At 40.5% G+C, this 24,769-nt stretch overlaps 3 protein-coding genes across 4 annotated transcripts; 1 reads left to right on the forward strand and 2 right to left on the reverse strand.

Moving 5' to 3' along the window:
• Nucleotides 1-1,452: 1,452 nt before the first annotated feature.
• On the reverse strand, nucleotides 1,453-16,978 carry CdGAPr (GTPase-activating protein CdGAPr). Its single transcript, XM_017178356.3, has 7 exons — nucleotides 16,846-16,978; nucleotides 7,344-7,742; nucleotides 6,009-7,282; nucleotides 4,192-5,847; nucleotides 3,764-4,088; nucleotides 1,837-3,704; nucleotides 1,453-1,773 (listed from the first exon to the last, which is right to left on the reverse strand). The coding sequence occupies exons 2-7, from the start codon at nucleotides 7,701-7,703 to the stop codon at nucleotides 1,695-1,697; spliced, it is 5,562 nt and encodes a 1,853-aa protein (XP_017033845.1). The 5' UTR covers nucleotides 7,704-7,742; nucleotides 16,846-16,978; the 3' UTR covers nucleotides 1,453-1,694.
• Nucleotides 16,979-17,748: 770 nt separating this feature from the next.
• On the forward strand, nucleotides 17,749-18,463 carry LOC108082850 (RNA-binding motif protein, X-linked 2). Its single transcript, XM_017178423.2, has 2 exons — nucleotides 17,749-18,042; nucleotides 18,111-18,463. Exons 1-2 carry the CDS (start codon nucleotides 17,818-17,820, stop codon nucleotides 18,351-18,353), a joined length of 468 nt encoding a protein of 155 aa, XP_017033912.1. The 5' UTR covers nucleotides 17,749-17,817; the 3' UTR covers nucleotides 18,354-18,463.
• On the reverse strand, nucleotides 18,447-21,221 carry fs(2)ltoPP43 (female sterile (2) ltoPP43). Of its 2 annotated transcripts, XM_017178420.2 has the most exons (4): nucleotides 20,955-21,221; nucleotides 20,149-20,615; nucleotides 18,851-19,026; nucleotides 18,447-18,789 (listed from the first exon to the last, which is right to left on the reverse strand). In XM_017178420.2, exons 1-4 carry the CDS (start codon nucleotides 21,138-21,140, stop codon nucleotides 18,539-18,541), a joined length of 1,080 nt encoding a protein of 359 aa, XP_017033909.1. In that variant the 5' UTR covers nucleotides 21,141-21,221; the 3' UTR covers nucleotides 18,447-18,538. The 2 variants fall into 2 exon arrangements, with proteins under 2 accessions (XP_017033909.1, XP_017033911.1); XM_017178422.3 differs by lacking the exons at nucleotides 18,447-18,789; nucleotides 18,851-19,026 and adding an exon at nucleotides 19,103-19,920.
• Between the last annotated feature and the right edge of the window lie 3,548 nt (nucleotides 21,222-24,769).

Consider the following 24,769-nt stretch of genomic DNA (forward strand, 5'->3'; position numbering starts at 1 on the left):
AACAACAAACAAACTATCTTCGGGAGGCCAAAGTTTTTATACCCTTACATTTTGCAATTTTTATCAATCATTCCTAAAAAAGCTGTAACACAAAGAAGATAAATTTAAACCAAATTAAAATCATCTCGGCTATTGAAGCTGATCAAAAAGTATAGCCAATTGTGATTAAATTAGTCGGAATGCAAATATTGCATACTCATAATATAAAATTCTAAAGATCTGGGTCCTTTTTAATTATATTGAATACAATGTAATGACGATAATTCTAATTTGGAAACAAATTTCAGGGTTTTTTCATTAAAGCTAAAATTCAGTTCATTTTCAAGAAAATTAGCAGATGTGAAATAGATAGTAAAATATTTTTATTGAAGGATTAATTTCAAATAGATCCAGAATCTGTAATTTTAACCATTTAAAAGAAGAGGAGCATTAAAAATCTACTTCTAGAAATAAATTAAAAAATGTATGAAAATATTTCAGGCATGGGCATTAAAATAACACTCTCGATAACTTTACCACAAAATAAAAATAAATCCAAAAAAACAAAAAATGAAAATTTTGACTATTTGTGAATACTTTAAGTACTTTAGAAAATTCTATAAAGTAAAAAACCTCTTGCTCAAATAAAGACTATTATGGAGCTTAAAGTCAGATCTCAACTCAATTTTATATCTGAATAGGCGTAATTTTTTCTAATCTGTCAGCTAAGAAAACTTTAGTTTGGTAACCTTTCTAATTTGGTTTAGGCGTTATTTTCTAGAGAGGGATTTACCAGCTAGATTAATCGGTATTATTGTATATTTAAAGACAACCATACTTTTAGTGTACACCTTTTATTCTCTCAATATAAATGCAAATATATTCATTTATTTTAGGCTTGATGTTGGTCAACACAGGATATTTTATATAAATGTTGTTTTAATTTATGCCAACGATTCCCCTAATCACGTTCACAGATTTTGATAAAACTTCCAAATCAACCTTTTGTTTTTAAATAAATAATAAATATTTGGGTGACAATGCAATTGAGTTTATTGTTTTTTTTCTTTAATATATATAAATTATTTGTATAGTAAAATACCTTATTACAATTCGCTTTGTTCTGTATTTGTCAATGATCTTATGTTAATTAGGAAATATGTAATTTTCGATAGTCGCAGAAACAAAGAACAAAATATTCGAGACATAACGCAGAAAACAAACCAGAATTAAATTCAAACCTATCGAGTTGGAGTTTTATTCTTCCAAGATTAAACGAAGGAAACTTAACACCTATTTAAAAGTAAATGTCTAAAATGCAAGAACAATTAGCAATCTCGGAACGAGGAGCTCGTTCGGTCTTTTAGTTAAACTGTCCTCTTTTTGCTTTTTCGAATCGAAAGTGCATTTTGCAAATGATTTTGGGTTTACAATTATTTGTAGTATCATTAATATCATAAATATCATTATTACTGCTGTTAAAATCAAGCACGGCGTTATAATTTCTGAATGTCTTTGGAGCCGATTGCGCCGAATATACGAAGAACTACATCAATAGCTTCAGTTAGTTGCTTATGTGAAAGTTTAAAAACTAAATAAAATATATATAGGCTTGTTTTATAAGCAAATATAACGCCTCTGCTCCAGAGCACTGTGATTATATGTAGCGGTCTTATTGTTTCGATGTAATTAGTTGCTAAAGTTGCCTTAGTTGCCTATTGGTTTTGTGAACGAGATTCGAACATCGCTGTCACGTCGCGTATTGAAAATTGTGGTGAGATCCTTTCTCTGTTGCTGCAAGCAAATAACTCGATTAATTTCCAAGGATCAGATAAAAAAACTAAGATTTTTACTTACTTGGCAGCGCCGGAACTGCTCTCAGCCATCGAGTTTCGCTGCAGTCGCTCGCGGGGCAGCGCCGGGTGTCCACGCTGCTCGAACTTATTAGATGGCGCCTGCTTGGCCCCAAAGTTCTTCGCCGTTGTCTTTACACTTAGCATCGATGTGGCGGACACTCCACCATTGCTGCTGGTATCACAATTTTGATTTTTCTCATCGGAAATGCGGCGCATCCGCTGCTGTCCCAGCTCCTGTCCATTACCCTGGTGCAGTGTACTCTCGGACCCGCCGCCAGCCACGCGGGTCATTTGCTTCAGATTCATGTCCATATCATTTTGCAAGGCACTCATGTCGCCGCGGGACTTGGACTTGATGCGAAGTGACTCCACCACCGGCTGACAGTTGCCCTCCTCCGCGTTTAGTTCAGTCCGCGAGCGAGATTTCAGTGTATCGCTATAATATTTTTGCGTCAACTGGAGGCGACGTTCCTCCTTTATCTTGTCGATGCGCTCGCGATCGAGTATGACGCCCGTAAGGACGCTCTTGCGTCCCGCCGGTGGCAGGAACTGCTGCTGTTCCTTGGGCCCATTATTTAACTGGATTAGCGAGATTCGATTTTCTGTGGTCGGCGTTGTTATCTGCTCCGGTTCGATTCCTCGCTTCTGGCAAACCTCCTCTGTGATGCTCATCCCTGGCAATCGCTTCGGCGGATTCAGCATTTTAGGACGCGTAAAGTCGAAGCTCTTGCGGCGACTGTTCACAGAGTCGGGCATTGGGGTTTCAGGCAGCAGCTTTCCCGAAATGGAAAGATCCTGCAGATGCTTGCCGCCAAACTCACGGACAAAAGCGTTTTCGTCCAACGAACGGGTTATCTTTTGCTGGGCATTGCTATTCAGTTTCTTGAGGGGAACCGGTGCCGGGGGCATAGTCTTGGGAACGCTCAATTCATTGGGCTTCTTCATTGAGCCGCCGCGTACAGAAAAGTCGAAGCTGGGCAGTTGCTCTACCGGTGAGCTCTCGAATTTATTGGCCAGCTCTTTGACGCTAAACGAAGGTGACTTGCTGCTGGGCGTCAGCTCCAGGTCGTGTTCCATATTGTCTGGCAAACTGTCTAGGCTGTCGAGTTCAATTCTATCACTGCTAGACTTTTCCATTTTTTGTATATCGAATTTCATCTCCTCGCCTCGTAGGTTCTCGTAAACCGTTTGGGGCTTACGCAGCTCAATGTTTTCATATAGCAAATGGGATTGCTCTTCAGCTTCGCCCTGCTGCTGATGCTGGTGCTCCTGTTCCAGTTGCAACAGTTGGTGCGTCATTTCGGCTGCTCTAAAGGCTCCGCCATCCTGCTGCTGCTGCTCTTCCTCATCGATCTGCTTGAGGCTGGTCCGCTCGTGCAGCATCTGATTCACCTCGGTGACCGAGTTTCGGAATAGCTTGACCTGTTCATACACAATGTTCTCATCAAAGTTAGTCTCCAGCAGTAGCAATGGCTTCTTCTCCTTCTCTGGGGACTTGTAGGTGATGCTTATGGTGGACTTGATGGGGCTTGTGGCCACTGGTAGCTTTACGGTCGTCTGCTGCTCGAAATCCTCATAAACCGGCGAGCTCTCATCGGTGGCCAGAAGCGAGTGCATGCTCAGCTGGCGCTGCAGGTGTTGGTACCCAAACTCGCTTGGCGTCACCGACTGACTAGTGTTGTCTGTGAAGTTTGAAGTGTTGGGGGAAGCCGCCGCCGTCGCTGCCGCTTGGAGTTGCTCCTTTACAGGCAATGTGGCAGCTCGATTCTTCTGCGACGGCAAACGCGACTGGACTGGCTGAAGGTCAAGGGATAGCTCTCGTTTAAGAGCATTCATATCACGATTTTCCACCTCCTGAAGGTTGTTGAACTGCAATAAGAATTTCTTTTTATAGTGAAAAGAACATTTTGAATGTATTGCTATCTTACCTGTTGTCCGAGACTCTCGTGCGAGCTGCCCAGGTAACTGCTAGCTGCATCTACTCCAAGAAGTAACTGCTGCTGCTGCTGCATATTCGAAGAAACACCCGACACACCGGACATGGCCGATGTCACCATCAAAGGATCCATGTCGTATTGCGGTGTGTTGACCGCTGAACTGTTTTCGGAACTTTCGGTGTCGCACAATAGAAGAGAGTACCGGGGACTGTGTGCAGGAGTGGTGGGCGAGGGGACTGATAGCTTGGTTTGGGCACAGTCATTTGGAGGAGGCTCCACTCGCGGCTTTCGTAGGGGAACGGTGTTACTGTTGGTTCTGCAAAGAGGTTTAAATATTAAGCAAAGCTCACGAGATTGGTTCACATTTCCGTAGAGTGCTTATCCCTCTTTAAGTTGCTCTACAATTTCAGTTTACTTACTGCATTGGTCGAGGAGAAGCTTGGGGTTCCTGCTTCTGTCCTGGCTGCGTGAAGGTGCCCTGGTAACTGAAACGCTCCTTGGCCGCCAACTGGTCCTTCCGCTTGGCCGACAACTGTACAGTTGGGTAGCTATAGCGGGTCGAGGATGAGGACGAGCCACCCGAGGCAACCATTGACGGCGGTGTTGTGGGCGATTGGGCTGCCCTCGCTGGCTTGGGCGGCGGATGAACCTCAACACTGGCAAACTGTTGCTGTGTAGTTGGCACACTGTCAGGAGTACCGCAATCAATAAACTGTATGTCGCAGAGCTGATCCTCCAGCTTGTAACGTTTGCAGCAGTTCTCCGCTCCAGCCGGTTCGTGGCCACAGGAAGAAGCAACAGCATTCGTACTCGCACCAACGGCTGGCGGAGGAGGTGGTGGCATGGTCCTGGCCGAGCTGGGTGAAAGTAGATTCAGACGAGGCTGCTTTTTGGGACTGGGATTGACACTGTTCGCCTGACTGGAAAACTCCTCGGGGCGAGCCCGCATTATGCGACGGGTGGCACAGCCCGAAGCAGGTGGCACATTCTCCTTACCCACGCGCGGTGAACTAACCAGGGATTCGCTTTCCGAAAAGATGCGCATTTCGGGTTCCTCCCGATCGAAATTCAGACCCAGCTCGGAGAGCTCGCGGGACGGACAGGTGGTCATATGGCCCCGTTGCGGTGACTGAAGTAGATCAAAGTAGGAGTCATGTGAAACGCTACGCGAATGACCCACCGTACGCAGGCTATCAATTGAGTTGGAGCGTATGCAGAGATCCATCGGCTTCGGATCGCGTTCGTTGGTCGTTGTCTCTAGAAGCTCAATGGACTTGGGTTTGTCGTGCTTCGTCAGCTCCTTGCTAGCATGTGCATGGGCGGCCTTAACGAAGCTAACTCGGGAGGCAGTAACCGCGTCCTTAGATGAATCATCACACGTTTTTTGGCCTGCATCGGGATTACCTTGGCGCTGACCGCGCGTAAACAGCGACTTCCAGGACGTGGTCTTACTGGATTCGGGCTTGCGCTTCTGCCAGCTGGGTGGCGCCGATAGCACTGTGTGGTATTTGTCAGGAAGGCTGGATGGACCACCTCCCACCTCAATATAGGAGCCGATGTTTGTGGCAGCATTTCCCGCATTCCCGCTGGTTAGCATGCTGATGGGCAGGGATTGCTTGAGGTCGCCACCATCGATGCGCGAGTGCCGCTCTTGGGCTTCCTCCAAACTGATCAATTTGGCTCCGCCTGTGCTCAGGCTCTTCGGTCGCTCCACCACCAGACCCAAGCATTGATCTTGTTCTCGTTGCTCGACTAGCAGACTCTCGCAATCGGTGAGCGACTCCAGACGCAGCTCTCCACCACCCGCACTCACAGCCGCATTGTTGGCTACCAAGCTGTGGCGCGCTGGATGATCTTCCAGAGGATCGAAGATGTTATGGCAATTGCGTATCAGGTACTCAGTGACTACAGCCTGCACACCAACGCCCCGAAGAGCGGCCACGCCTCCCGACTCCAGAGCCGGCGATCGTAGAAGATTTGGGGCCCACACAATGGCGAGATTCTTGTCTGTCATTCCGGTACGCTCGTGGTGCTGCGACACCTTGTATAGGTGCTCGGCCAAATATTTTAGGGTTCTGTAAGGACATTTTGGATTTTAATTCATTTACATACAAAAAAGTTATCGTCTTATCTAAAGAATCCTCAAATTTTAGATAATGCCAAGGCAAATTGATGGAGCACCTATTAAATCGACTTCAATTTTTTTTCCCCTTTTTTCTTTTTCTTGATTACTCACCGGTAGTGTGGTGGAGGCAACTTAAGCACCGTCTCTTTCATCAGCCGCAACCGCTCGTCTGCTTCGTCGGCCTTCACCTGAATGGCCTCGACGAAATTGTCGTACAGCTGGTAAGTGCACAGAGGATTCGGAAGCTCACGGAAATACATCTTAAGCAGGGAACTGACGGCATGAATGTCCTGCTTCATCTCCGGATTACCTAAATCTGGCACTCGCTCCTCGTCGAAAGCACGTCGAAGTCGTTGGATGTTGGAGGTTATGCCAGAGAGTCTGTAAATGCCATCAATAACGCCGTAATTCTCGATAAACTCGGCGCAGGAGCGTAGAACCATGGGAATGTCCTGGCCGCTGTTGAGAAGGTGCTCCGACAAGTCGCAGTTGAAGACGCGCTCGCGGTAAATGCCGCTCTGTTTTAATCGACGTCGAGATGGTCGCGAAAGTATGAAGGAACGGAAGAATGCAATCAACTTGCCGTGCTTTCGCAGCACCGGCTTAGTGGGCGAGGCATCCAGGTGACCTACTAGAGGAGCCGGCATTGGAAAGTTCCTTGGTACCTTGTCGCCAATGGTAGCCACACAAGATTGTGGAAAAAACCCGACTTCGTAAAGGGACTTTTGCAAATGTGACTTTTTTCCGCGCCACCAAATCGATTCCGCTGGACTGGGCATATCAATCACCGAGATCATGTCGCCCACCTCGATGTTGATCTCATCGGGAGCCTGAGCCTGATAGCGACGAACACCATATGCGGCACCTACCGCCGGCGTATTGATTGTCCGTTGCGTATCGCCATCCGCCAACGGCAGGCGCCTTCCCTTGTTGTCCAATTGCAACCAAGTCAGAATGGTGCCACAGGTCAGTGAGTCCGATGCGATTTTTGAGAAACGTTCGAGGTACTTGGCAACGGCATACTCCACGTCCGATTCACTGGGCAGCTCCGCCGCCAGCTCCTCCATATTTCGAAGCCCGCTGATCTTACGATCGTACACACAGCGATGGAGCATTTCGTCCAGCAGCTGCATGTTCTCAAAGCTGCGCTTTATCAGGAAGGCTTCGCAGCGCTGTGGGCTAACGCGAATGATGAACCAGCAGCTCTCCGGCGAGAAGCTACGCAAAGAGCTGTGCGGCAAGTCTCCGCCAATCGATTGCGAGGCGATGCTGCTACCCAGGTGCTCGGATTTGTCGTCCAGCAACTGCACAGACAGGGGGCCCAGTTGGACGCGTTCGTAATGAAAGTGGGCACACTCCTCCAGTTTAGGAAAGCGACAGGATTTCTGCGGATTAGAAAAGTAGTTAAATGGACATATTTAATCCATGCTTTAGGTTAGTACTCACGCTATTCAACGGTTGCACACTCATGTGACGACTGGGCTTCGGAGGCGGAACCACGCCCTGCGTGGGCGGACTACAGCTGGACTCCGTGGAAGCGTTAGAGATTTGTGATGTATTCATGGAAGCAAACATATCCTGATAGTTTAGCCCGGGCAAACTTTCGGCGGGTACAATCTTGAAATTCAGATGCGCACTAATCGCGGCTGCTGGAGCATCCATTTCGAATTGAAGCGGCGGAGCTTGCGTTTCCTTCACAACAGTGCTGGCATGGCAAGCGGATGCTCCTGCACCTGCATTCTCCGCCGATGCCATTGCATGCGAATGCAGTTGGGCCGCTAAAGACGTGCTCACCCTTTCCGACATGATCTTGGATGCTAGATCACTTTACGCCAGCAGCAACATCTGCAAAGGAAAACCGGGGAATATTGTAATCAGACGTAGTTTTTATATTAAAAGGTATTCAAATTGTTTTAAATTGTAATTCTAAGGCGTTTTTAGTATTTCTAGATATGTATTAACTCAAAGCAGGTGGTTGTTAAAAAAATTCTATGAGAAAACCAACTGAGGAGGCTAACAGTTTTCCATCCAAATGAACCCAATGTCGATAGTTGTAAGGAAGACTATTTTAATTTTCAATTTAAATAATAAAAACTAATTGCTATTCTGCAACGGAAACTGGATTCAAAGCATTAATTACAGCGTTTGTGCAAGATCAAATTCATCCATTAAATGTAGCAACTTCGAGCGAATATGTGATCAAAATTCAGTAAAAAAAAAAAACAGTTAAATTAACTTTAAATCGAGGTTAAATCATCTTGGCATCTTCGTAATTTGTAATGACTTCATGTGTGTCGCATAACAGGGGAATTTACAGTATAAAGATAGTAAGAGTAAATGTGTCCGTTTCAGAAAAAATTACAGTGTACTTTAAAATCAATGTGCAAATAGTAACATTATACATTCAGGGCTTGTTCATTGTTGGGCCTTGATTTTCGTTTACTTTCTAATGGCACGCATGACCTTCTTATCAATAACCCCCATACCGTGTTTCGCCGGTAGACTATTCTACTTTCAAGCCAAAGTTTCCACTCTCTCTCACTCGGATCCGAGTTCTCCTTGATCTGGCAAAGGAATAATTTAGGTCACTGGCTCAGACATGCGGCAGGATGTGGCACATTCACGCGTATAGCTAGAAAAATATATACAGTACACATTTATTATGTTCAAACCAGTTGGGAAGAGGTCTCTTGATTTGGGATTCGAAATGAATGCAACCGGAGGAGATTTGAACGGTCAACGCCAGACGCCTAGCGGTTCTGATTTAGAGCGACACGAAATGCAACCGGCTGCAGGCTGCGGTATTTAAACTTTCATAAATTAAGCGAACAAACCGACAGAGAGGACAGGCAACAAAACAGGGACAGGGGCAGCAGACAGCTTCGGTTGTTGGCCGAAACGAATCGTAGAGCGGCTTCCAAACGAGTTTCGTTCGGCTTCTCGTAGGAGGCCGGAGTACGCGATGAGGCAGTCCATCAAATGCAGCAAATACTCAGCGATACCATTAAGAAATGCTAACGCTAACGGTGTTCGAATGCAGCCAGACAAAGCCACCGGTCAACGGATATGTATGTAAAGTGTGCATATAAACTTCGATAAAACAAAAATAAAAACAATCGCCAACGACATGTGAAGAAAAAGGAAAACAAAAGATTAAGTCGATGCCTACAATCGGCTAGTAACCAACAATGAATGGGAAATTTATTGAATTAAAAATAGACATAAATTAACATTTAACCAAGCTTTCGAGCAAGGTAACTTGGGAGCACGTACTATTCGTTATTAATTAATTATGAATTGTTTAACCAAACATGATCTTCATAAAACAACCTATTTTCTTTTTACACAATATAAAGTTAAATTCTATCTTATCAAGGATAATGTTTATCCTCAAGTCAACTAATAATGTCAGAAAATCAACATTACAAATTAAAAATAAAACCCATACCAAAACCCTATTTATATTCTATAATATTTCCATACACAATTTCCAAAAAAATACTTTATACAAGAGCAACATGAGGGTATCGTATTTCAATTTTCTGGCTGGTTCATTGCGCTCGGGTCAGGAGTGAGCGATCTAGACATTTTCCCATCGATTCGGCCCGCTCACTTTCTCCAATCAATTAAACAACATTGTCTATATCCGTACTGAAGAGAGGGAATGACCACTGGATGGGTAAACACCTTAATCGGCTTTGCATGAGGATAACCTAATGATGTGAAATAATTTAATATTGGACAATAGCTAATGATTTTTTAATGGCAGGTTGCAAGCTCAGTTTTCCGTTTCTTCCCGCCGTCTTCTTAAGTTTGGCCTAATTGACTTGCAGCGAGAAATTGAAAGCTAAACATGACAATGATCTATAAAAACCAAACTGGATTTTTAGTGCGTGACTGGGATCCTAACTAGACGTAGACGACTCTTTCCACAGATGTATGTACGTATGTATGCACTTATTTAATAAGCGGAATAAAAGTTGCCTGTCTAGAGTCTGCTCTTGTTTGAGCTAATTTATGGCTCAAAGTGGGTCACTGACTCGCTGGTTTCTAGAGCGAGCAATTGTCGGACATAAAAGACTTACGAGGCTGCAAATGAATGCATAATGTGCTTAAACCTAGTTGCTTTGTTCGCCAGTTGGCCGGCAAGTGCTAAACGATATAGTTGGGCATCAAAATCAAATGGATGAGCGCTGATGTCCAATTCGAGAGATAGATTTGCACAGGGAAATACATGGTCCAAAGATTTAAATTACAAGGCAGGAACATAAAATGATTTTGATTTATTACCAATAAACCAAAATGCTGTGGTTACTAATAAAAAATACTGTTGATTTTCCTATGATTTTTAAGCTTATCAGCATTAAGTATATTGCGATGATTTTATAGCACATTTACTGCATAGGTTCATTAAAACAGGCATATTTTAATGACATATCCACCAATACAGATGAAAGTAATTTCACCGCGGACTTTTAAAAAAGTGACTCACGAGTTAGTATGAATCATTGAACTAGCCCAGTAATGCTAGCGTTCTTATACACTATGCCGTCTGAACAAAATTAATGCCTAGGGAGGATCCGGTTGATATATGCTTCTGGCTTTTCAACTCAAAAGCTCGCTTTAAACCTGTGTCTTTGAAAATCTAAGCTGATTACTAGATAATTAAAACATTTCTAGACTGTGATATAATTCAGTCTATTCTACACTATCAACATTTTTAAAAAGGTTTTAAACCTAATTTTTAGTTTATTTTTAAATATAATGGCATATAAAATCGTGTAATGAAATAAAAAGCTTTAATACATTTTCAAACTGTATCTTTAAGTTTCTGTTTAAAATTGTATTGTTAATATTGATATATTATCTATCACAAAAAAGTTGTTGATTTATTTGTACATATATATAACAAGTACATTCAGAACTAATTGGCCCTGAATGGTTACAACCTCATTAACATATAAAATATGTACATATAAATATTTTAATGTAGGTTTCATTGCATAATTATCTGAAAGTACAGACCTCTTACATCTAAAGCAAGTAAGTGTGTACTCACTGCCCATTAAAATCCCATTTTTAGAGCATTAAAAAAAGCAGCCATCAGATTTCGAAAAGAAAAGCTAAAGGGTAAGAAAGAAAAGCGAAATCGTCCAATTCCATGGCCATGTAAATTTTCTACTTTAGACATTTTTGCAGAATTTCGCCTCCGCTCCACTGCTCACTGTCCCAACGAACCATAAAACTTAGCCTAATGTCATTTAACGTTGTCGACAAACAGGTACCATAAACTCTCACACATACCGACGAGTTTATATTTTTAATGGAAGTGAAAGTTTTGCGCGCATCAAACGAAATATCTGCAAAACGTAAGCCAAACACATGCGGCCACATCCAAATATTTTTTTTTGTATGCATGGTTGTGTTAGTCGAGGCGCCGGCATGCCAAATTTTAAAAATATACAAAGCAAAAATTTACAATAAAAATCGCATTAATAAATATGTTTCGTATGCTTTGCTACTGGAAGAAAGCACTATATATAGATGAAAACTTTAGACTTTAAAGCTTAGAGACACAGACGACAATAGTTGGTAAAGGCATTAAAGCAATAAATTGTAGAATTAGTTTACCAAGCATGGCTGCATGAGTTTATGTTCAACAAAGTGTGGTACTTCAATATGACATATAAAAGACCACGGATCCTTAAAACTTATAGGCATATGTAGAAATATGAAAATTCACGTTATATATAAAAATCTAATTAATCTAACAACAGACTAAACATTTAAGCAGTTTACAATGCGAGAGGTTGATCTTAGCTGCTCCTTTAATAGGAATTTGGTATTTTAAATCTCTATCTTTAGATGTCTATTTATGTGATAAAGCGAAAATGAAGTAGATGTATAGCAACTCGTTCAAATTGTTTAGGGTTATATGCTTCTATAAATAAAAAGTACGAAAGCTTTAGTCAAGTTGGTTCAACTGTGAGATACCCATAGTAAATTAAAAGGCAAATGCCATTTTTAGTTAAAAACCAAGTCTAAAGGAAGAGCTTAACCCGAACCAAGTAGTTATGCCTACGTTGGTAAAAAAAAATAATAACAATAAAATTAAAAAATTAACTTTGTGTTTTTAGTGAAAAATATAATAATTATAGGGATAATGTAAAAATAATTCATGTCGTTTTTTTTTTTGTAAAATTACGTAAAATTTCTATTTAAATAGACCAAACTTTTTGCAGTGAATTTTTTCAGCTCGTGAAGCACACAGTGACCACATTTCAAGCGTTTTGATGGTTTTTGTTTCATATGACTAACAACCATAACAGAAGCAATAACAAAAGCATCAGCAAGTTGTCAGTTTTAATTGAAATCAATTGAGCTCAATTATTTTATACGCATATGAAACTCAACATCAGCGGCTACGAAAAGCAAGCAAACCCAAAAAATTCTTCACGTTTGTGTGGGTTTTGGCGTTCTCTACACACAACCACAAAAGCTGGGGCGTGTCAATCGCCAAATACAGAGTGATAAAAACAAAAAACAAGAAAGGAAGCATATGGAGGGAAACCTATAAATACTCTAATATTAATTATTAATAATCTATGCAAGAGTATAACTTAATGTGAATGCTAAAAAAAATTATACGCTAAAAAAAGCGGCATTTACAAGTGTAATGGCAAAAAGACACAATTCAAAACTAAAAAAAATTAAAGCGGGGAATCTAAAGAATTTCTATTACTTTTATTTGTAAAGGTGTCTTGTATTCAAATTTTGCGGTATACAAATTTATTAAACACAGAAGACGAGAAGAGCCCCATCTATTTGTGCTTACAACGAAACTCTGGAGTTTTGGCGCCACAAAACCGGAGAAATTAAAGAGCGAATGTCTGCTCAGAATACAGAAACTAAATACCAGATATTGTGTTTCAGTAGGCGACTTGCAGATAACCTATTAACGACTTCCCTCCCTTAATAAAACTGGCTAGGGTGCATACAAGCACCGTGCATAAATATTTTATATAGGGTATGATTATGTGGTATATATAAAACAATTTCAACGCAATTACTTTTAAGTCCGAATTTGTTGTAAAGAGTGTATACGGTATCTGATAGTCGAGACTATGTAATATAGTACTGTTTCTAGGGTTTAAAGAATGCCGCGAAGGTATTCGAGTATTATACGATAGTGTGCAACTAGAGGCCAGGCTGACATTGTGAGGGAACAACGTTCCCTCTCATAGTAGTATCGTTGCGTTGGCCAAGGAGTTACTGTGAGCTTGCCACCCGTTTGAGCGGATGTTTGAGTTGAGTGCACAGTTACCGAGGCGCAACGAAATTAATCGAACTCAAATCGGGCTCTTGCTGGGGCAGCACGGTTATGCTCTTGCACATAGCCTCATGGAAAAGCAGAAAACGAACATATAGTAGATGTATCTGGAAAACTTGACACGTTTTCTGCAACAGGCGGACGCAGCGCATTCAACTGTGCTCTCGTCATTCGAAATGTGGCATAATCGTGCGCAGTCGCGGCGCGAATCTTTTTTCAACAACGTGAGCCACATAATAACAATAGAAGTAGCTGTACATACTTACATATTCTTGCATATAAGACCACTGTACAACATACATATCTTTACAAATCACATAATAATAACAACGAGAAAGCTTCCCACTCAAGTTCGGGACCAAAAAATGAGTCAGTTTGAGCCAAGAATGCTGTCTCATACTTCAAATAATACAATTAATGAAACAATATATAAAAGTGTTTAATTTTTTTTTGCTTATGAACCTTTTTATACTTGTAGATACAGTGTATCTAATAGTCGATGTACTCGACATCAGTAACGCACCTGTTTTTCTAATTCTTTTACACCGCCTCCCACACTAGAGATAACTAGACACTGAAAAAAAAAACCATTTAGGCACAGAACTAGGTGGCAAAACTATTAGTATAAATGTTATAGAACAAAATTGTTCAATTATATAAAAACTATATAGTAATTGTAAACTATTTTTATGGGACAAGTTAGCTTGCAAAACATTTGTAGCACAATAGTGCATGTTTGATCAATGACTAATGTTATAATAATTCTAGAATGTGTAGATTTGAGCTAGACCAATTGGGGCAATTCAGGTGGGCGTGACAACACTTTATAAACCAGCTTTGTTTGTGTGCAGCTTATACTAGTCTAATCGAAACCTTATTGCTGCAACTGCAGTAGTCCTAAAGATCTTTAGAAAAAGAATAGGTCTCATCGGCTGATGTTGATGTTTAATTATTTCCTTTTCCCAAATTGAACATTATTTGCTTTCCACCTCTCTTTAGCACAAAATTCCTTTGGCAAATCTCCTTTCACAAAACTCTACTTTATAAAACAGTAAATGTGGCCGATAAACGAAGAAATTGAAAGGCCAGGAGTGTGCTTTTTTGGAAAGTAACAGAGCAAGTCAAATTCCAGTTAGTAGGCGGCGGGGAGAGCGGGTAAGGGATTCGGGCCTTGGAGGAGAGAGCTACGAAGAGAGACTGGCGAGAGTTCAATGTCAACTGTGTGGACAACGGCACGAAAACTTTTTAGAGCCGCTTCCGCTTGAAAAAATTCACAAAACTGGATGTGGTAAGCCCGCAACTAAAGCATGACCACACCTAAACATTAAAACAAGTAAAGAAAAATACATATTTCCTTTCCGTTTTTTTTTTTGCGACAAACCGATTACAGTTGTGGTAAAAATTATAGGTTTTAAGTTTAGAAATGAGTAACAGCTTAGACATACTGGGGGAAATGCCCCTTATTAATCACGCTAAGGCAAAATATTGAATTGCAATATATAAAATTTATAAACCTTATAACCTGAACTTACTATCGGCCCTATAACTGGTACCATATACCGTACAATACAATAAAAATAAACATTCTTTTATGTACAGTGGCTCACAGCTTATTTCAACCAGACCCAATCAAAAACTTTAAATGCCTGTAGAACATAAACCAAAGGGTTTTTCCAAAATATTTTAACGCACAATGATAGATTTATGTTTAAACTTAATATTTGTTAACTTCATGTATTTTTATATATTTTTTTAATATTTCTTTTTAAATTAAGAACAAAAAAACAACGAAAAACAAGGCCACAGCTTATTTCAACCAAAAAGTTTGCAGTTTTGCTATACACTGTTACTTAAAAAAGTAGGGGTTCTAATTTTTTCTGTGCTTTGGTCAATCTATTCGGAGTTGGTTCAAGCTTATTCTTGGAAAATTTGGCAAGAATTTAGTGCGCGAAAATTCGGTAAGAAAAATGGGACCACGTACAACAATCGAACAGCGAGAACTCGTGATAAAACATTTTAAAAAATGGAAATTCGCGTAGGAAAATTGCCGAAATGGTTGGTCTAAGTGATTCCACTGCTCCGTAGTATCATATACCGTTTTGTCCGTGAGAATAGGGTGCACGATAAGGGAAGAACGGCGCCCAACAAAATTTTGAACCCAACAGACGAGCGCCATATAGTCCGGAAAATTCGGGAAAATCCCAAATTATCGGCACCGAAAATTGCAAGTGAGGTCGAGACCGAGTTGGGCAAGTCCTGCCACCCAGAAACAATTCGTCGTGTGCTCCGAGAGCATGACTATAATGGCAGAATAGCACGGAAGAAGCCGATCATTAGTGCCAAGAATATCAAGAGACGCTTAAATTTTGCAAAAGAGCACTTAGAAAAGGATTCTTCATTCTGGAATACAGTCATATTTGCGGAAGAGTCAACGTTCAATATATTTGGCTCAGATGGTGCATCCTATGTGTGGCGAAAGCCGAATACTGAGCTGCAAACAAATAATCTAAAAGCGACAGTTAAGCATGGCGGGGGAAGCGTTATGGTATGGGCCTGTATGTCGGCAGCAGGTGTTGGAAATCTCGAGTTTATTGATACCACAATGAAAAAAACTCAATATCTTGAGATTAAAAAAAAAATTGATCGAAAGCGCCGAGGGACTTGGTATTCGGGAAGATTTTCGTTTCTACCAAGACAACGATCCGAAACATAAGTCGGGCATTGTTCAGGCTTGGCTTTACTGGAACTGCCCGCACGTTATGCAGCCGCCTGCACAGTCGCCAGACATGAATGTGATTGAAAATTTGTGGGCAATTGTGGACACAAATATTCGAAAACGAAAGATTTCGAATAAATCGGACCTGAAAGAGGCGTTGATAGAGGAGTGGGCCAAAATAGCCCAAGAAACAACCCAAAAACTGGTGGATTCCATGCCAAAAAGGCTTAAAATGGTTATGGATAGCAAAGGTGGCCATACCAAATATTAAAAAAAATATTGGTAATCTTTAAGCATTAAAAATACATAGAAGTACCGACCTGGTTGAATAAGCTGTGGCATTGTTTTTCGTTGTTTTTTGTTGTTAATTAAAAAAATATATATAAAAAAATATATAAAAATACACGAAGTTAACAAATATTAAGTTTAAACATAAATTTATCATTGTGCGTTTAAATTTTTTGGAAAAACCCTTTGGTTTATGTTTTACAGGCATTTAAAGTTTTTGATTGGGTCTGGTTGAAATAAGCTGTGAGCCACTGTAGCTGTAGTACCATAGCTAATGAATAAAAGACTGGTCATTAAAGGGTTGCACAGTTGTGGGAAAAACAACGCGACTGTAAAGGAACGAACGCTTCTGTATGGTCGTTTCCCGAAATCCATTACTACTATATTGACTGCAGCTGTACGCGGAGAAGCAGCCATGCCAATGGGGTGGAATGTGTTAAGGAAAATAGAAACGCAGACAGACAGGCGGACATATGGCGGAGTTGGCTCAGGTGAGAATGTGTGTGTGCGGCGAGCTACCACAGGGTGACAAAATCCAGTGTGAAACGGACATATCGCACTTATTTTCGTGCTTCATTGTGAGTTGTAGTGCTCTTGCAGAGTCTTTCACATACCAACTATTCCAATAGCCAGGAGCGGTCATAGTGCGTGGGCCAGACAGAGAGGGAGATAGAAAACCAAGCAACTTCCTTGGCAAAAAACGGGGCGTTGTTGTTGGCAATTCGCTGTTATTCGGCACAGAACGCGTCTTGAATGATGATGGGAAAATTATAAAACAATGGCACGACACAATTAAAAGACCGCAAAGACGCCAAACTGTTTTCAGAAGCAGCAGCAGCAGCGGGAGCTATTATTTATTATTTTTGTCGCTGCCTCGGCTGTCGCACAATACACTGACACACATTTTTAAATAGAGACGAGATACTTTTCCTCATCTGCTGCTTCTTTTCAGCTTATCTTGTTTCTTTTGCTCGACACGCACGTACACGGTCACACACACACACACCCGCACGCACGCACACTCATAAAAGCTGTGTAATCCAGCGAAAAGCGCAATTTTCGGCATCCGTACACACCTTATTAGTGAAATAGATCACTGTACTGAACACTCATTAGTATTACATTTTTCACTGCACAATTAACTGGCTTCCACGGCCTTTTACAACGCGACAACAAATGTGCGGCGGAGCTGGAAATAGTGTGACTGCGTGCAGGCCGTTGCAATATACCAAATTGGTTTTTTTACAAAAGTTTTAAAAATATACCAATTAAGAAAACAATTTATTTGATTATATTAATATTACAGGTTTTTTACACACTCTATTTGCCTTGTTTTTTAGAACATTATAGTGATTTCGCTATTTAACTAGGTATTTACAAAAAGCTGCAGAAGTCTTTAAGAATTAATATACTAACTTATTTTATACCAAAAATTTATATACCAAATTTTTAATACAGTTTGAGTATTATTCAGTATTTCCATTGCATTGCTAAAACGCGTTTGTACCTGCCTTCCTGTACATAATATACTTTTTAAACAAATGCCTCACTGCGGCAAAATTATAAACAAATAACTTCATTTCGCGATGAATCCTTTAACTAACATGAAAAATGTGCTCAAGTTGAGCGAGCACGAGTTACAACATGGAGGCAAGAAGAGCTGGCACGACATGTACCGGGATTCAGCCTGGATATTTGTCGCGGGATTCCCTTACACACTTTCGGAGGGCGATCTGATCTGCGTGTTTTCGCAGTACGGAGAAGTTGTCAACATCAATCTAGTTCGTGATTCCAAGACGGGCAAGTCCAAGGTGAGATAATTACTCCGATTTTACCGAGATTCATTCTCAATTAGATATACAATACTATATTCATTCAGGGCTTTTGTTTCCTGTGCTACGAGGACCAAAGATCAACGGTTCTAGCCGTAGACAATCTGAATGGCATTAAGATAATCGACAGAACGCTGCGCGTGGATCATGTGGCGGACTACAAACCTCCAAAGGAAAACGAAAAAATGGACGAAGAGACTCTCAGACTTTATATGGAAGGATGTGCGCCGAAGCCGCAGCTTCAACAGGTAAAAACTGAGAAATCGAAAGAAAGAAAAAACTATAAATAATTTTTACAAGCCATCCAGTCTCAGTTAAGAAATTAGTTAATTAACTACTCTACCGTTTAAACCGCATAAAAATGAATTTAAAAAATAACCAAATATAAAACAATATTGTATTAAGCCATTTAATTATTTGTTAACATAAGGCGAGAAAGGAAATTCGCTTTCCATGAGGTAGGATTCTATTAATTTCATTCATCATCGGCACTTGCAAAAGATTCACTACCATCATCATCCTCGTCATCTTTCTGATCCTCCAACTCCCTAAGGATGCGCCGCTTATATCGCTCATAGGCACTACCCCTCTCCCGGCTCGCATTATAGAAGTCAACATCGTCCACAAAGCTGTCGGCTTCAGTGTCAATGGTATGAACATAGGGATCATGATAGGTGGCATAGTCCTCATCCTCGCTGGAGTCGGCATAATCGTCGCCGTCATCATCTGAAAGTATATATGCATTGGAAAACCTAACACAAAAGAAATGTACGTTGTGGAAGCTTACCCAGCATGAATTTGTTCATCTGCCTGCAAAGTTCATCGTCTGATCCCATGGCTGCCTCCTCATCGTCCGGATAATCGTTTGTGTAATAGTTTTCCTGATTAGAGTCCTCCGAATCATAATCTTCGTCCTGATCGTTGTAACAATCCTCTAGGACAATCTCTCCCACAGGAATCACTCTGCGGAATAGTCGAAAGAATGGTAAAGTTTATTGTGGAGCCTTTGATCGTTGAAATTGAAACACAGCTACATAGGTTTGTCGTGTATATATTGGGCGATTTCTTTATTCAATTTATTTTCGATTTCGGGCACCAAAATACCCCAATAATGTATAACTAAGAACTTTGACTTTAGCACTATTACTTTCTGTATTTTGTTTACGAAAACAAAGAGAACTAAAAACTGACAAAAATAAAACGTAATAAGAAGCCTGGTTTAGAATATGCGTGGTGTGTGTTTGTGTGTGCTTGGGTCTCTACCTTACTATGTATTTTAATAGCTAATTAAATCTATAAACTTAGGATTATGTGGTTGTCACAAATAATGCAATTACAAAAACAGATTGTATTTTTCAAAATAATCTAATTGAAAACTTTGGCACGCCGAACATTAGTACATTTTGTAATTGCTGGCAAATTTTTGATATTTTATAGAAAATTATAAAATGAAATTTCTTAGCTGCGAACAATTTTTTACACATTAGACCATTTACTTAAAATTAGAAACTTTTCTATAAGCACAATATTTTTGATGCATTTCTTTAATGCTACTAAAATAAGGAATCATTTTGCGTTCTTGGATTTGATCACGCCATTGAACTATCATGGAAGTAACTCAAGTAATAAGCGGCATTTGTCTAATACACACAATTATGGTTTGTTTGGTAAAGTGTTGCCAGTTGCAGTCCTTATTGTCGTTGATGGATTGTTTGTTCAGAGGCATCATCACACATCGTTCTTTCCCGGGCTCAGTACCACTCTCTCTCTCTCTTTGCCCTCTCACTTTTGTCTATAGCTGATGTGTGCTGTGCTTACCAGTAGCAGTTGTTGTAGTAATTAAACGGATAATGTAACCTTATGGAGAACGAATCATATTATTGGGCAATAAACAAGTAATTATATTTAGGTCTAGATGGTAAAGGTAAAATGCATATGAGAGACTTCGACCGAGTACTATGAACAAGGACACAAGCACACCCACAAAGATACGGTAGCCACGACGACGACACAAAGTGATCGATCGGCTACATATAGTAATTGAGTAGGCTAAACGTTTTCTCTGGCTCAATGTGTATGACGAACCTTAGATAGTTGTCGTCCATCATATCCACATAAGCGGCCTGCATCTCGTTCTCTGGCACATAAAGATCGTAAACATAGCCAATATCCGAGTCGGCTGGTTGCTGATCTACGGCTGCCTCTGAGTGCGGCTCCTCTGGGTTTGTCGAATTCTCGTTTTCGGAACGATGTAGTTGTTGGGACTGGGATTCAATGTCCACAATGGTTATGTGACTTTGACTGGGCTGGGTTTCTTGATTTTGGCCTTCGGGGTTGGCTATTGCCGTGGCGTCATCCTCGTAGGTACTGCGAAGGCAGTTGACCACTCTGAATCTTTCCTCTCGAGCATTTTGCTGTGCTTTTTGACGCTGCCGCTCCCGCCGCAATGCTGTTGCAATAGTTGCATCAGTAGATCGTTGCCTTTGTACCAACTCATGGGCACTGGCTTTGTTCAGTCTGGCAGCAGCAAATTGTCGAGTGGCGCAGTCGTCCTGGAAATAGATATAAAAATTAAAGGGTGTTTATTAAAACAATACGTTCCAAATTAGAAAGGATACATAAGATTCACCTTTCCAAAGCAAACCTTCCTTAATTGAGCTTGGCTCTAAGACTCAACACTGAACAGTAAGTTCATTGCCCCTAGTTCTTGCTTTAAAATTAATGGAATATTCTTACACAGAAACTAAGTACATAATACATATGTACATATGTATGTATGTTTGCATAAAGAACATATTTACATAGTCTACACTTAATGCTTAAATTATGGAGCACAGAAAACATTGCCTGTTTAGGCGTTTCCCAATCCTAGGTTTTTTCCGAAACCTTACCTGCTTCTCGAGCGTGCCGGCAAACTTGAGCACGGTGGTCAGCTCGTCCTTGTCCACTGATGCCACTGCACCAGCCTCGTCCACAGCGCTCTCATCGTTGTGAAGGCGTCGCCGCTTGCCATTTAGCACAAAGGCCGTGTGCGGTTCTTCGTCAATTCGCCGCTTTATACGCACAACCGCAGGCATTTTCGATCTGAATTTGTCGGTAAATCTGTAAAGCAATTCGGAATATAATCCGATTTCTTCAACCTATAACGCGCAGTATGACCGTGGTGAGCGTGCCAATAAATACCGCGGAAGAAATACATAACGAGGGTGATTACCATGTACGATAGGTAATGCGGGTCACTCAAATCTGAGCGAAAAATATGCCGTTTTTACCTGTAAGTTCGTTATATTTAAAAATTTGGGTTGGATTTTGTTATTTAAAATGTTTACTTATAATATACACTGTCCAACAAATCCTCCCATAAGAAAATAGCAACTTTTTATGAAAATGTTCCAAGTTCTAAGATATGGAAGAAGAATATTTATTATATTCTTATAAATTCTTAGTTTTTATATTCTTAGTTATAATAATTTTAATTATACTCCTTTCTCTTTCTTTGTGTTAAAACTTAATCAATGGTACAAAATAGACTTATTTTAATTTCTTAAAATAATACTTTCCCCACTTCGATATATACCTTTCGTCAATCTCGTTTTAATAAAAAAAAGGGTCCAGAGACTGTAAGTTTGTATGAAATTTTACGCGAGGTAAAAGTCAGTGAAAGCCGCGCCAATTTGGAAAGAATTCCACCCCCATTTCCGCTGCCTGTGTTGTACCCCAAACACAGCTGATCGAAATGTACCACCGACCAAGAGAAACTCCCCAAAAAGGACGACCGACGAAATAACAGTTATTGCTCTGAGCCGGCGGAGTCTGGTTGTATTTGCGGGTGTTTTGCTGCTAGCATCGCGCAGATATTACGTCCTTAAAACCAAGTGTGTACTGTGTCGTGGTGCTGCCGGTGCTGTGTGTTTATAATCAGCGGTACAAGTGCATTGGTAAATGATGAAGTGCGGCTCAGATTGAATAAAAGCCCTAAATGGTACGGTAATCGCCGTCATAACATCACCTCGGGCATGTGTGTATTCGTTCCGCGTTTTGCCAGTGCAAATTGCTTTGCTGAGCTAAATAATTCAATGCCAAAATTCGTATCAGCGGATGCCTCAATTACGTTTTAATTGGCACTTAATGGTTTACACACGCATATCGTAAATATGGATAAAGGATTAGCAGCAGAGTCACAGCTTCATTGTAAAAACGGTGGGTATTGTTTGTTGATGTTGGAGCAGGGAAGAGTTATTGAAAAAGTTTAATTTGTTTTATGAGAAAACACCCTAACGATATGGGAGAAATTGTCACTACCAGGCGGGGTCCAAAACCAGTCTCTCTAGTTTTTTTTTTAATTTGTTTTTATAACTATAACATTTCAATTAGTTTCTTAACTAGGAGAGGCCTAGTCCTGTAATTATCCTTAATAAATATAAACGTTTTCGATTAGTTCTATCATCTTCTTTTAGACAAAGTAGGGCATAGGTAAATATTTCCACTAAATATTGTAATTCAAGTCTGAAATATATTCATATTTTAATACATTTTTACTCAGATTGTTAAATATATATCTAAAGTATTTTTATCAAATTAGTTTATGGACCAGAAATTGTGAGAGATCTTTAATTTAAGAGCTACTTTACACCGAAATGTATTAGAATTTTACTTTAAGAAAAGTTGTACACCAAATATTTGATTTGCCAAAGCACCTGCCTTTGTGTGCTTTTCGCGCTTTGTTCATCTGCAGCGGAAACCGTAGTGCCTATAAAAATATTTACGACTAAATATTACAGCCTCTGACCTGGCCCCCTTTGACCTGGGGACTATCCAAACATATGTCTGAGCTCCCCGGGGCTGCCTGTTTTATTTATGTGGCGGGCGTCAAAAAATTTGCCAGCGCATGAATCATCTGCCACCTCCAAAAAGCCTCTGTCCTTTTCCATCCTCCATGAGCCGCCGTGTGTAATATGAGCCTGCTCACGTGCATTGGGATGGCTGGAGAGGAGAGCTCCTGATGCGTTTGGCATAATAATGAAATAATAATGTCGCCTTTTGTTCGGCTGGAGGTGTCTCAATGTCTCTGGCAATAAATTAATGGGATCCGCACACACATATAAACATGAAAAGCACCCTGCAGGTTGTGTTTTTCTCAATTTTGATTATGTGACACGCAGTTTTTCCTGTCTACTTTAAGGGAGTGAAGTAAAGTTCTTCTTCTCAGTTAGGGGGAGGATGTACTTGCTACAACTTTATCAGCTGTTGCCGCGCATCTTGGCAAAAACTAAATTACCATAAAGACGCTGGAATGCTTGTCCTAAGACACGGCATGATAAGCCAAAGGATCTTCTGATAAAATGCTAATCATAACAACAATGTTGGCTTCCTTTGCCACATCCAAAAGTTGGGAGGTTTTCTTGTGTACTTTTCGGTGGTTGTTGGGTGCGCACAAAAAAGAAAAACCTTAAACAACTTTTGCACTTTCGCTTAACACAAGTTTTTTGTTTTTAATACCCCCTACTTTCGTGCCTTTTTTTTAAAAGCAGAAGCTGTTTAGAAACTAATTTAATATATTTTTCATATACAAGGAGTTTTGTGTTTGGTTTTGGATTACTTTAAAGTTCGGACAAGGAGAAAAAGGAGACGTAAGATTTGGATATAGGGTACAGATAGGGTGTTTCAATCTAACCCATCGTATCTATATCTATATTGGATTATAATCCAACTGAACCAACATCTGTGTGTATCTATAGAATGTTGTCTAGCTTTTATTATCCTACTTTTCCTTGCTCTTTTTTTTACATTTTTAAATGATATTTTTTTGAACTTTTCTTAAAAAAAACAAATGAATTTATTATATACAAGGTATCTTGTAGTCGTTCTTAACATTTGCTCTGGTTTTTGTTGGGTCGACTAAACACCTTCGGGCATCTGCTTGGGTCGAGTGTCTCTTTGTGGCTTTGACGGCCTTTGTTTTTGTTCGGGTGTTTTCTGAAAATCATCATCATCATCATATATCCTTGTTAAGTTGCCCAGGGGGTTGATTTTTGGTCATAAGTTATTATAATTCATTTTACTTGGGACTAGTTGACCGAGAAACTATTTCAATGGCAGGCAGCTTCATCATCTTGACGATAAAAAATGGGAACTGACACCCAAAATGAATAATATATATTATACCGAAATCAAAGGTTAATAGATATTGATTAAAAATGTATTGTAGCCATCTGATTCACTACCAAATATTACAAAATAAAAACCACAACTGCAAGTATTAAAAATTTACCAACTCAATAATTCATTAAAGTCAATGACTGTGCTGTGCGATAGGAAAAACCTCTATGGCCTCCTTATTGGGATAGCTCCCCTTTGCCATCCGCCAATTACAAGAGCAAATATAAATCTGCCACCACCCACAATAAGGGCCCGAGCTTCCTGCTCGATAATACAGTCGTTGCACCCTTCGACACAAATCACATTAAATTTGCTCGTGCTCATTACGGACGAGCTGCCCGTCCGGCTTGGCTGGTGCCGGACGCACTTTCCACTTTCACTCCGCCTTTTCAACCCCGTTGGTGCAGCAATGGAACCCCTGTTGCCATCGAACGTTCTTGCCGGCGCTCTAATATCATTTTGCAATTTGCACTTGGCAAATAAAGGAGTGAATGCTGTGGCAGATAAAACGATTCTCTCCTTTGTTCTGGCCCCGGGCCACAAATGT

The sequence above is a fragment of the Drosophila kikkawai genome, chromosome 2L, assembly GCF_030179895.1.
Source record: "Drosophila kikkawai strain 14028-0561.14 chromosome 2L, DkikHiC1v2, whole genome shotgun sequence".
NCBI lineage: Eukaryota > Metazoa > Arthropoda > Insecta > Diptera > Drosophilidae > Drosophila > Drosophila kikkawai.

Coding starts and splice junctions, on each gene's coding strand:
- CdGAPr (XM_017178356.3), bottom strand. CDS start 7,703: ATGTCGGAAAGGGTGAGCACGTCTTTAGCGGCCCAACTGCATTCGCAT. Junction 3,705..3,763: donor ACGAGAGTCTCGGACAACAG/GTAAGATAGCAA, acceptor TTCTTATTGCAG/TTCAACAACCTTCAGGAGGT. Junction 1,774..1,836: donor AGCAGTTCCGGCGCTGCCAA/GTAAGTAAAAAT, acceptor ATTTGCTTGCAG/CAACAGAGAAAGGATCTCAC.
- LOC108082850 (XM_017178423.2), top strand. CDS start 17,818: ATGAATCCTTTAACTAACATGAAAAATGTGCTCAAGTTGAGCGAGCAC. Junction 18,043..18,110: donor CCAAGACGGGCAAGTCCAAG/GTGAGATAATTA, acceptor ATATTCATTCAG/GGCTTTTGTTTCCTGTGCTA.